Consider the following 13,702-nt stretch of genomic DNA (forward strand, 5'->3'; position numbering starts at 1 on the left):
AAGGATTATCGCGTATCCTAGAACAGATCTATAACTGCACATCCTACATTTCCTTACTGAAACGCGTTGTTAAAATGTGTAAAGAGTACTGATTTATGTGCATTATAAATTTATAAAGGAGAGTATTAGAGGAGTATTAGAAATAGAGATTTACCGATAAAAAGAGGAAAAACAAGTAGGACAATGGAACCTGGCACTGATTATGTAACATAAAACAAATACAATTATACTGAACAAAAGTAAATATAATAAAATTTTGATTACAAGGTCAGAAATTCTGATGTTTTGATTAATATGATATAACGTAAATCCTCTTCAAAGATAAATTCAAAAATTGAAAAACAATTAATATGTGACTCAAGATACTACTTCCAAGATTAAGTACTAAATAATTAAAATGTTAAAAGTTAAATAATAAAGATAAAAAGTTAATAACTTTTAACTTAACTTAATTAGTTAATAAGTTAATTTTGAATGATTTAACTTTTTTAACTTTAATTAGTTAGTTTGAAAGCATAAACTTTAATTTATTAATTTCTTTAAAAAAATTTATGTATTGTATGTAAATAAATCATAAAAGAAAAAAATACATTCCTACATAAAACAACAATATTTTTTTGTTATTTTATATAACTTAATTTATAAGTAAAATATTAAATTTGTTTGATAGTCTATATTATAATTGTTTTGAGTAATTTAACTTTGGAAAATTTCTAATTTAATATAAATAATAATTTTCAAAATTTTTAATTTAGCTTAAATTTATTTAATTGTAAACTAATTGTTAATTGAAAGTTTCTAGTTCATGTAACTTTTAACGTCATTAAATTTTATAAGCCGTTAACTTTAATATAATTTAGTTAAAAAAATACATTAACTCATCCAATCCAAATTTGCGAAGTACAAATTTACATAAAGACCTAAAAGACCTTGTTTTACTGTTACGTTTCATTATATAGCCAGTAATCATATCATAATCTGTTTATCACACAATTGGAGCTTAAAATATGAATGATTAAACAATTCGAAAATGATTCTTTAGAGTAAAGAGCTGCGCAACCTTGTCGATATTATTTACGCGTCGTTAACTTCGTTTCGCTACTGTGGGCGCGCGCGCGCGCACGCATGCAAGCACTCACGCACGCATGCAAGCACTCACGCACGCACGCACTCACGCACGCACGCACGCACGCACGCATCCACACACACACACACACACACACACACACACACACACACACACACACACACACACACACACACACACACACACACACACAGCCACATTTTTTAAATATAATTATTGCAAAGTGTTATAATATAACTGATTCGCTATAAAAGAAAATGAAGAAAGTATTGTAAGCATTAAAATCTTACAATAACAATTTTATAAGAACGTTTATGACTTCTAAGAATAGCTTTCGCTACTAATAATCGTGATGTAACGATTAATTTTTTAATATACATTTTGTACATTTCATTAATTAATTTTTTAAAAACCTTTAATAATTTAAACATTTTTTTAGTTTTAAATTATGATTCAAAAGCTTGAATATTATGTTTACATATTATTTATAAAAAATAAGAATATATTTTATAAAATTATTGATTCAAAATGTAATTTTCTAATATAATATAGTAGATCCAAGAATTAAATTTTCTGAGATTATTGTTTTGAACTAAATCGTCGAGTAATCCATCGCGATATCATATATCAGAATAATAATTTTTTGAAACAGCTGCGATATCTTAAAATCCTTTTTTGCCGTATCTCTTGTTTCCAAGCGATATACTCAATAATCGTTCGTTACCAGTTCCGACGTTTCTGATAAAACAATTTCATTGCCATACAAGCGACAAAATTTGTATCCATCTGTTGACATTCATTCCTTCATAAGTAATTTGCCATGCAAGGCACAAGCTTACTGAACGATACGCATAAAATTTCATAGTCAAGGACAGATCCGTAATTGATATTCCAGAGAACAAAAATTTTTCTTAAGACTTATTTTAAAAAATCAAAATACAATTAACATTTGGGATCTAACAATAAGATTTTGTAATAAAATCGAGATTTTATTTATTATTTTATTTTTGTTATTAAAATTATATAATTCCAATTTATTTTAATGTACTGTTTTGTCTGCATAATAATTCTGTGGTTTGTTGCTTTCTAGTAAATAATTTGTCAAGAGAAATGTTGCAATTTAAAGATTCCCTTAATTTTATAGTAACGCAAAGTAGCGATACGTTTCACGCAGATACTACTGCATACACAATAAATGAATGTTGAAAATAAATACAGGAAGTGATAATTTGCACAGAAAAAACTCGATCGTCAATTTACTTAATTCATACGTTTCTCCTGTATCTTTCTTCAACTTTTTTTCTTAGAAATTTCTTTATACATCTATGATTAAGAGTTAAATGATCATGTCTCGTACATTCCTAGTTATACAAAACAAAAACACGTATTTTTAGCATTTTTTATTTGAAACTTGCATTTTTTTGAAATGTTTACAACTTATATTTGTGTCACAATTAATCTTGAAGTAGCAAATCTGATAAACGCGATATGATGTTATTTAAAGATTAGCACTTAAATTATTGAAAAAAGATACAGTAATGTAAAACTGTAATATAATTCAGTAGAAATTGGCATAAGATATAGAAAGTCATGCATTATACATATAATAATGTGCATATTTCAATAATTGTAATATTTAAAAATTAAATTTACTTAGGATTTACTTAACATTGAAAATATAATCTTTAATCAGATTCTAATCTCGCAACAATTGTTGCATCAATATATATTACAGAAAACAAATATTTCTTTTTATAAATTTTACAATTTTTTTACATGTTTTATATTTTGTCATATAAATTTTATAGAGTATTTTCTAAAACATCGCTTTTTTTATAAAAAAAAAATAAAAGCGGTTTAAAACTAGCATTTATTTCATCAGTGTATTTAGATTTCAGCTAAATATAAGTTATATATATTTCCACTTTTCTATTTTTACACATAAAAAACAATACTTAAAGTTAGCGTAACCGCAAAATTTTATTTTTTGTCAAAGTCATATCAATTTTAAGACTTTTTTCCTTAAACAAATAAAAGTTACTAATTGCCGCCATTACCTCTTGTTATACGTTTTAAAGTGATTAAATGTGTCTGTGTGTGTGTATATAATTGAGAAACCCACTGACTCACAAATCCGCTCGAACTTGACCGCTCAACCATGTCCGTTTAACTCATAGCTTTCACACGAGTAACGTTTGTTCAATTATGATTGGTGACTCGTAAAATTCATATTACAGTCGACGGGCGTAACGAAAAGTGATTTTATAACATAACGATCAGAAATATGTGATAAAGGCTTACCTAACATAACATTTCTTGTCAAAGTGCGGACAAAAAAGAGACAAAACAACGTTCATCCAAATATGCGTCTTTTTCAGCGACGAAATCCTCATGTCTTCTTGTATCTTCGCGCGTCGGCCTTGCTTTCCTCCGATTCTAACGACGTCATGCACACCGCATGGCGAAGATGTTACGCGATATTATATATGCACACTATCCTCCTTTCCATAGCGATCACCGTTATTAGAACTGAGGAGAAATGAGAAGACGCTGGACTACATACGTAACGAAACGCTTGCAATCCGCGATAGTAAGTTGTTTGTCTTCACCTACTTTGATGGCTCTGCTACTCCGACAAAAATTTATGCAGGGTCAAATAGCGAAAGTAGTTGTGACTGGTTTTTTGCATCAAACTTTGACTGATTAAAACGGAACTCTTTTTGTGGCATGAAAGATTTAAATTCCCGATACTATATTACTAGAAAACTATTTTTGATTAAAAAAAACTAAAATCTCAATAAAACTGAAAGATACTTGAATATTGTTTAAAACGTTTAGAACACGCATAAAAAATAAAAAGTAAATACAAACATTTTTTTGTACTTTTTTAGAGCAGATTACTTTAGAAAACAGATTTGAAGATTTTTAGCAAGAATTTAATCATTGCAGAATGAAAAAGAGATTACACTGCATTTGCCGTTATCTATATAAAATTATCTAGATAATTATCTAGACAAAAAATAGCTTTATCTTACCTTTTTATAGATTACTATAATACATATTATTTCCATCTTTATCTTAAATAAAAGAAATATTTTCCTTTTTAAATTATTTGTGATAATATGAATAATAACGAGAATGAAGTATTGTCTTTGATCTCCAAGTTTGAAGTTACTATTTATCTTAACAGATTTTTTTATGAATTGCGATCTGAAAGGTCATTCCCAGGTAGAACATAAAACTCATAATGACATTATGATGATGTCATCATGACTTTATTTATCACTTAAAAGTTATCTTGACAAAATGACACGAAAGTGATTTGTAGATGACAAAATAAATTATAGATTTTAAGCCTCCTAAGATTATCGAATTTGCTGTAGAAAAACTTATGCCACTTCAATATATTGTTATAGTATGTAAACAATAGAATAAATAAGTAATTAATAATATTTAAAACAGATGATCTTTTTATGACTAATTCTTGAGATTTCATATATATACGAATAGCTATACGACAAATCGTCCAACAGAGTTCGCTCGGATCGTTTTCTGTTATTTCCGCGCGAATTTCTATAACCCCCACTAACCACAATTCGGGAACTTTCTACAGGCGAGAAGCATTTCGCGGTTTTTTTATGTAAGGATAATCACAGCCAATGCGAATACTTCATTTGTTTGCCATCTTTGCGATCTGGCTAATCTGTTAGTGTAGTGTATGGTGTATGATCTGTTGCCATTCAATGTGAGCAAACGAGTGAGCACGAGTGCACGAGCAACATATTAACACGTCGCTTTATCATGTCTAGAAATAATAATAATAAGGTAAGTAGAACTTATTTTATCAAAAGAATCTTTTTTCTAATCTCTTAACATATTTCTGCACCGCCTGATTCGAGTAAATGCTATATTATACCTAACTGAAGTTTTCCAGTCTGATTTAACCTTTCAACTTTTTCCTTATTTCTAACTTATTTGTTATTTAATCTAATTTAATCATACCATTTCGTATCTGACTTCTCTATTTTAAATTCACAGGCTAAGCAATTTGAACGAAAGATACTATCAAAGTATAGAATTAGGGCTGCGTAACAAATTAGGTTAGCCAAACTTCAAGCAAGAGCTGCAAGATCTACTGTACTTTATTCTGACAGTAGTGACAATAATACAATTTATAGTTTTGAAAATCTTACTGACTTTGACCCTGAGAGTGATAATTCTTTTGAAAGGGAGGTTATAGATTTTCAGGAGAATGATACCCCTAATTTAGATCATAATTTGGATAGCAATTTTGATTTATCCAATAATTCTATCAATAATTGCAGTGAAAATAATAGTACTATTACAGACTATATGGATGAAAATAGAGATAACGACGGTGTTGAGCAAAATTATAATATACACAGTGATGTAAATCTAGAATCAAACTTTAATAATGAAGAGCAAGTGAAGAATTATTTATTAAACATGTTAAGAGAATGGGTTTTGCGTGGAGTATCGAAGAAGAAAGTATGCATTGTTGACTCTGTTAGGGCCAATTTTTTCTTTTCTGCCTAAGAGTCACAAGACTCTGTTGCGTTCTTCGCGAAAAGTTATTGTCGACGATATGGATAACGGGCTGTTTTGGTACAAAGGAGTAAAACTGAACATTCGACAACTACTTTCTGATGAATACATTCGTTAACACGGTGAAATAGCGATAGATGTCAATATAGATGGCATTCTTTTAAGCAAAAGTTCTGAAATGCATTTCTGGCTTATTCTTGGCAAGTTTCAAGATTTTGAACATCCCTTTTTAATTGCTGTTTATTTGGGCCCTGGAAAACCTAGTGATGTTAATATTTATCTGAATGACTTTGTTGTTGAAGCAGCGGATTTACAAGAAAATGGATTTCAGTGGAGTAATGGTAACATATATCAATTTAGAATTGTTAATTATGTCCTAGATGCTGAAGCTCGTTCATTTGTAAAGAAATGTATCGCGCATGGTAGCTACCATGGATGTGAAAAGTGCACTGTACGAGGAACATATTATAAGAATAGAATGTGTTTCTTTGAACAAGACTGTCCGCTTCGTACAGATGAATCTTTTTGCAATAGAGATGATCCTTACCATCGGTAATTCAATATTAGAGGATATTGGAATTGGTATGGTTTCTCAATTCCGTATGGATGCACTACATCTTGTGTATCTAGGTGTTGTTAAAAGAATGCTTAATTTTTTCATAAGTGTGCGTTCTCGTTGCACATTGCCAAATGTGACTGTGTTTGAAATCAATAATGTGTTAAATGATATTGCTGGCTTTTTTCTATTAGAATTTACTCGGAAACCGAGAAGTTTAGGTGTTTGTAATAAAAGAGAAAAGTGGAAAGGCACTGAATTTAGGAGATTTATATTGTATGACTGTATTTTTATTTTAAAAGACCGTGTGCCTAATAATATTTACCAGTGCTTCTTCCTTCTTCACTGTGCAATTAACATTTTCTGTAGACATGATCTTTTTGAAACAATGAATGAGATTGCTGATTATTTATTAAGAGAGTTTGTGATGCAGTCGGCTCATTCGTTTGGGCGTGAATTTGTGGTCTACAATGTTCATTCTCTCGTTCATTTATCTAAAGAATGTCGTAACAGAGGTACATTGGATTCATTTAGTGCATTTCCTTACGAAAATTTTTTGGGTGTTATAAAAAGTTAATTACGCTCTACTCATCGACCATTACAACAATTGGCTAATAAAGATATAGAAAGGGTGCACGCAAGGTGCATTGATAAACCCTTCCCCTCGTAACGATTCCAATTTTGTGACTCTGAAGAAACCATTTGATGGTTATAATTTACCGCTTGAAGGTCAACAGTATGCTACTGTTATCACTAAAGATTTTACATTGAGAACAAATCAAGCAAATCGGTACTTCAAAACTATCGATGATGAAGTTGTACGTTTATACTGTGTGATTGACTCCTCTAGAGGCATTATTGTTGTGGGAAAAAGATTCAAACGTTATAAAAACTATTATACATTTCCTATGCAATCTTCAAAGTTGGGTATTTTTAAAGTATCGGAATTTCAAAACACATTTTATTATTGCAAGATTGAAGATGTTAAAGAAAAATGTATTATTATGCCTGATAGCAATGATACTTTCCTTTGCATTCCACTCATCCCGTTTTTTTATTAGAGTAAGCTCATCTTTCTATAATCCCTACAATTGACTCTACTGCTTGTATTAATATGTAATATTGATGATTTGTATTGCAGTATGTTGTTGTGAAGTTTCCTGTTTTGGATAACGCACAGGAAGAAACGGTGGCTGTTGTTCCATCATCATGGATAAACTACTCTCTCAATACATGCAAATGGCCACCAAAAAAAAAGTATCCCTCTGATAAAGTCAGCAGATGGGTTATGAGTTTAACGATACCAAAAACGTCAAGAGATGTTACTTTATAAAAAATTATATATTTTTTTTTTTTATTATAAAAAGATTTTTGATTAATATTTGATTAACATTTGTTTTTAATAATAGATATTAATATAATAATTTTTTTTTTTAGCATTGGATGTAAATCCAAGGAGAACAGAACAATCAAAATAATATTATAATTTCACTTTTGTTCTTCTTGGGAAAGTGCTATTTGTGCAATGAAGTTTATTACTTTTATAACAATAATTTATGATGAAATAAAGTTTCTACCATTTAATTTTACGTAATATTCTTCTTTCTGGGAGTCATAATAAAATCAATATGATATCAAAAATAAGTCACCGAAACATCGCTAAAAATGTATCGAATGAGGTCATTATGATTTTTTCCGAAATGACTTTTAAGTGATGTCATTATGATGTCATTTTGAGTTTTATGTTCTACCTGGGTTGTTAGTACAGAAAATCTATAGATACTTAATAATGAATGACAGATTTTTAGTACTGGTAGTATAGATCGACACGAAATGTGTTCAGATTAACAGTAGTGTAATATAAAAATTGCTTCAATAGTGTAAATTTGAAAAGTTTTACAAGAACTGTCAGTTATTATATAATGTGATTTATATTTATATACTTTTTTTATTTTTAATTTTTATTTTTATTTGCATATTAATTAAAATTCAATGAAGAATATTTTTTATTAGATTAAATTATTTGAAAAACTTTTATTTTTAAAAAATATTGATTTAGAAATAAAAACGTGCATATTTCATATCCTAAATTGTTTTGCTCAATAACAATATTATTTGAAAATTATCTAGATAAAACTATATTTTTTTACTTTTATCTAGATAAATTCAAATTAAATCTTCCTCTTATCTAAGATACATTTACACGTAATTTATCTTATGATTAACTAGATGAATTTTAATTTACCTAAGCGCAATACTGACTATGACACAAATTTTAAACTACAATCTAGATAAAATAATTTTATAAAATTTTTATCATTGATAACAAATCTGCTAATGAAATTATTCTGTCACGTCATATTTTAAAGAAAATTGAACTGAAAAATGCCAAAAATTGCATTTTTAATTACTTTGAACTAAAATAACTTTAAAATGTAACGTGATAGAACAATTTTATTTTTGTTTTCAGCAATTTAAAATCTATAAAACCTTAGAATAAGTTAGCCATTCTGCTTAACTTACCTAACCTTGCACTTTTCACACGCTTTATTTACGTTCTGATGCCCCAATTTACACTCCCGCTTGCTTTACGCTATCATTTTCGCCACGGCACTAAACGTTTATATATTTCAAAACACGCGGTTGTTTATTGTATAATCTGGGCTGCGTTCAGATTCCTCATCCGGGTGCACCCAAGCATCTTTCTATCCTTGTTTAACATTCGGTAAACAACGAAGATAAAACGACATTTAGGTGCACCCGGGTGGGGAATTTGAACGCACCCCTGAATGGAACCAACTTGAACTGTCGTTTCACGGTGAAGCATTACAGAGAAACTCTGAGTGGACCTGAATGGTTCTCAACTGCTCTAACGGCAGGTAATAAAACAGAACCAAGTTTTCACCCCGATTGTCCTCTATATCACTTCCGTCTAAAAGAACACTATCAAGTCGCTGAGTTCGTTCGGAGCGACTCCGAGCAGCTCCCGAGAGACAAAACGAACAATACTATAGTGACAGCTGATTTCGGTGGTTTCAGAGAGGTTAGACATCTGTCAATAATATTCAGTACATATCGCTTTGAGTTTCATTCAAAACCTCTGTTTTTTACTGTTTTGAATATGTCAACTTTTGTATTAACTAAGCAGCATTTGCAGGAAGTTTTAGTTTTCTGTTTTAATTGAAAGAAAAGCGCAGCTGAAGCGCATCGAATGCTGGTAGAAGTTTATGGTGACAATGCTCCAACTGATAAATCATGTAGGGAATGGTTTCGATCTCAACATTAACACCAAAGCCAAATATTCATGGTTTGAAAGTGATGCTGTGTATCTGATGGGACCAAAAGGGTGTTGTATACTACGAGTTGTTACAACCTGGCGAATTTATTACGGGCAATCGGTATAAGCTACAATTGATTCGTTTAGCGGTGCATTACGAGAAAAACGGTCGGAATACGAGGAACGACATGACAAAGTTATTCTGCTACATAACGCACGGCCTCATGTCGCAAAAGTCGTCAAAACTTATTTTGAAACGCTCAAATGGGATATTTTACCGCACCCGTCGTATTCGTCGGACATCGCTCCATCTGATTACTGGTTATTTCGACGGATGCAGCACGATTTGGCAGGACACCGGTTCACTTCTTTCGCAGAAATCGAAAATTGGCTCCTAACTTGAATCGCTTCAAAAGACGAAACATTTTTTCGAGATGGAATTCAAAAATTGCCTGAGAGGTGGGACAAAGTAGTAGCCAGTGATGGACAATACTTTGATTAATCTGTTTATTCAATTTGTTCTGAAATAAATACATTTTTAACCACAAAAAAAAAACGGACCAAATTAGTTTATACTTCCAATAGAATATACGCGATTATTTTAAAAGAAAGACCGGAGGAAGAAGTGGAAGAAACAGGTCTGATTTACAGAATTAAACAGAATTCAAGAAAGGTAATGAAGATAATAAACAACATCTACATATTGAACTAAATAATAAATAGACAGTTAAGAGGATGCTATACTGACGGAAATTACCGACCATTACAGTGTTCATTAATTTTTGAATTGACTTTTAGATCACAAAATCCTTTCGCAAACTAAAAGTACGCACCAAAACAAAGTCTGCTCTGGTAAATTTTATGAGAAAATCGATCAAAAAGTTAAAAATTCATTTATTTTCGACTCGTGGATCTGTCAACCAATGTTAATTTTTGTTATTTACTGACGTTCTGCAGCTCGTATGTATAAAATGAGACCAGGGCGAACTTCAGAAAACTCTAACACACAACACTGACTGTGTATTGTTTCAGTCAATAACCTAACAAAAAAGTTTAATAGGTGAACAGCTGTACGTGTCCAAATTTTGCTTAGCGCACGTAAACGATGGCAAGAAGAGCAGTGGCTGTAGTTGATAGGTCTTTTCGCAGATGGCGAAATAATCGAAAAACAAAGACAGATCTATGCGTTGGACAAAGAGCGATAGCCTGGTCTCCCTCGAAAAATAATCTGCAATGCCGACGTCGAGGAAGTTCTTTGGTCACTATAGCATCCTCTTAAGCCATACGGCACTGAAACTTACAGTAACATTTCAGAAACGTTGTAACATTTTAACAAGTTGCAATGTAATATTCCAAAAATATTTCAAAGATATATAATAATAATATTTCATAAAAAAGGTTTCAATAATGTTGCAAAAATATTACAAAATTGTCAAAATTATAAAACGCACAATAAATACGCACCGATATGTGTGTACTTCGGGAGAATCCCGTTTGGACACAGCACCGACTGGACACCACCACTCACAGCGGACGATGCATAAAGTTTTTCTGTTGGTTAGGTTAGGTTAGATAATTCAAGATGATTAGTTGGTGTGCAATCGAGCTATGTCCAAACGAGTGTCACCCGTGTATTTTGTATGAGAAGGCATTTCCTTGGTTTACAACGAGAACTTTAATGCGCTTTAATGCGCTAAATACTAGTACTAAATCGGACTTCCGTTCGGAGCGATAGGATGTAGAAGTGGATGGGATAGCGATTTTGTAGTAAAGGCAGGGAGCAAGAAGAAAGAAAGAAAGGAGGGAGTGTGTGGAATGTGGAGAGGTAGAGAAGCAGGAGTAGAGAGGTGAAGTGTATGAGGAAGATGAATGGTGAAGGGTTGAAAGAGATAGAGTGATTGGGAGTGTGTGCAAAAGACTGAGAGGTTAGGAAAAGTAAAGTGGGTGAGCAGTGAAGAGGGGACAGGAGAGGAAAAACAAAGCGCGCGCGAACGATTGCAAAGCACGATAGGAAAGAAGAGACTGCAGGAAAAAAATCGAGAGTGTTGAGTAAAGGCGCGTTCGCAAGATCATAGAACAGCAGAGGCCGTATTCTGTAACTCTTAACGATAGCTAGGGATATCGTGTTGTTACGCAGCTTTTCTACCATGTATAATATATGCGCAACGACGCTGTAACGAATTGTCGCTATGAAGTTAGAGAATACGCCCACAGGCCATAGTAGAGCGGAAACGGCGCAGCAGCAAAAAAAAAATGGAAGGAGACAAGTTAGAAGAGATAGAGAAGCAGATATTGGGGGGTATAAAAGGAGGAAAAACGAGGGAAATAAAAATTAAGGGAAGAGAACAAAGTAGAAGTGCAGTGGTATTTGAATTATGGAAAAAAAAGAGAATTAGCGGAAGGAATGGAGGGGATGGGAATAGAAGGAGAGGCGGAAAAGGAGCAAACGTTTAAAGAAAACAAGAAAACGGCGAGATCATCGCCAGTGGAGAGGATGGGGGGAGAGAGAGATCTCGATGCTTGGAGTAATGAGGGAGTGGATGGAAGACAGTAATAGAAAGTGGGAAAGGATGGAGGAAAGTCTAATAAAGGGTATTGTGAGAGAGTTAGAAGGAATGAAGAAAAAGCAAGAGAAGTGGAAAGAGGAAAAGGACAAGATGAAGAAGGACGGGATCCGATAGCGCACGGTGCGATAGCCCACCAACCAATCATCTTGACTTATTTAACCCAACGCTACCACGCGTGTCGCGCGCCGCGTCCGGCAAGCGTTCCCACTCCGGCCGGCACAGCCGCGCGCGCTGATTGGTACGTCCGACCGCGCAGACCGCTATATAAGCCGGCAGCGAGCAGCCGAAGTCAGATCGCTCCGAGCCATCGATCTCGCACCTACTCCTCTCCTGCGCCGGGTATCCTCGAGCACCTCCTCGGGAACGGGCATTCTTGTTCCAACTATCCCACGACGGGCATACTCGTCGTTCCTAACGGCTGGGAATACTCGGCCAATCCCATCCTCCGTTCGCGCGGCTGGGTATTCTCGGCTAATAGGAACCGTCCGTTTCGCACGTCCGTTCTCGGGGATTCTCAAAAACAACAGGAACACTCGACGCCGCTCCCCGGCTCAATTTATAAACCTACCCCCACGGGGTGACAACGCCCCGCGGGGAGAGACCACTTAGGTCTCTAAACGTCGACCACCTTCGCATATCGCGGAAACATCCGTTGCACCGCGTACCGTCGACTCCGCGATCGCGACCGGCCGTCGCGTGGGCCAATCACGACCCGTTTAACAGCACTTTAAGTTTACCGCTTCACGGCAACTCCGATTATGAATTATCCGAATTCGTTTTTTTGCTAAGATATTAATTTGCGTAGTGAATTGTCTGGCCCGATCAATTATCGTTCATTTACTTTGCGCGGGTCCGATCATTGTTTAACCAAGCATTCCGATTATTTACTCCGAGCGCATAGCGCATAATACGAGTCCGTCCGTTAGTTTCTTTAGTTACCCAAATCCGTTCTTTTGTTTAAATATTAATTTGCGTAGTGAATTATATTTTGTCCGGCCCGATCAATCGTCGTTCATTTACTTTGCGTGGATCCGATAGTTGTTTAACCGAACACTCCGGTGGATTGTTATTTTTTGTATTTCAACTACATTTGAGAAATATATTTTTACGTTTGTATCATTGTACTCAACACGGAGTTCTTATTACTACAGAAAACCCTGGCATCCGGTGAGCACATCCGAGCAAGCGATCACGATATCCCGCCGCACCAAAAAGTATTCCGATAATCCCGCCGCACCGAAAAGTACCAGCGTTACATGTTAAATAAATATTTAATAAATGTTTAATAAATATTTTTGTTGTAATAAATTGTACAATAAAAAATTAATATTAAATAAATATTAAAAAACATTTAAAAAATATTGTGTGCTGATTCGGATGGTTGCTGAGATTATTTATGAGTCTTAATGCAACGAAATTAAAATTTTTAAAAATTTTGTATTATGCACGCACGCACGCACACACACACACACACACACACACACAATATGTAAGATTATAATATAAAATATTATACTTCCAAATAATAACATAATGGTCACATAGGATCCACTGGACCCTCTACACAAAATTAGTCACCAGCTTTTTGATATATCATCGCAAAAATTTTACTGGACATACCTTAAGGTCTATTCTTTATCATCTAATAA

The 13,702-nt window shown here is 33.4% G+C and overlaps 1 protein-coding gene across 1 annotated transcript in view; it reads left to right on the forward strand.

The window, feature by feature from the left end:
* The window catches only part of LOC113003382, an 88,310-nt gene extending 80,783 nt beyond the window's left edge, over nt 1-7,527 (forward strand). The window contains exon 3 of the mRNA XM_039454035.1: nt 7,351-7,527. Within this exon, the coding sequence (XP_039309969.1) occupies nt 7,351-7,382 (32 nt within the window). The 3' untranslated portion in view covers nt 7,383-7,527. The remainder of the gene's footprint in view (nt 1-7,350) is intronic.
* Nucleotides 7,528-13,702: the final 6,175 nt, after the last annotated feature.

Source organism: Solenopsis invicta, chromosome 1, assembly GCF_016802725.1.
Source record: "Solenopsis invicta isolate M01_SB chromosome 1, UNIL_Sinv_3.0, whole genome shotgun sequence".
Classification (NCBI taxonomy): Eukaryota; Metazoa; Arthropoda; class Insecta; order Hymenoptera; family Formicidae; genus Solenopsis; species Solenopsis invicta.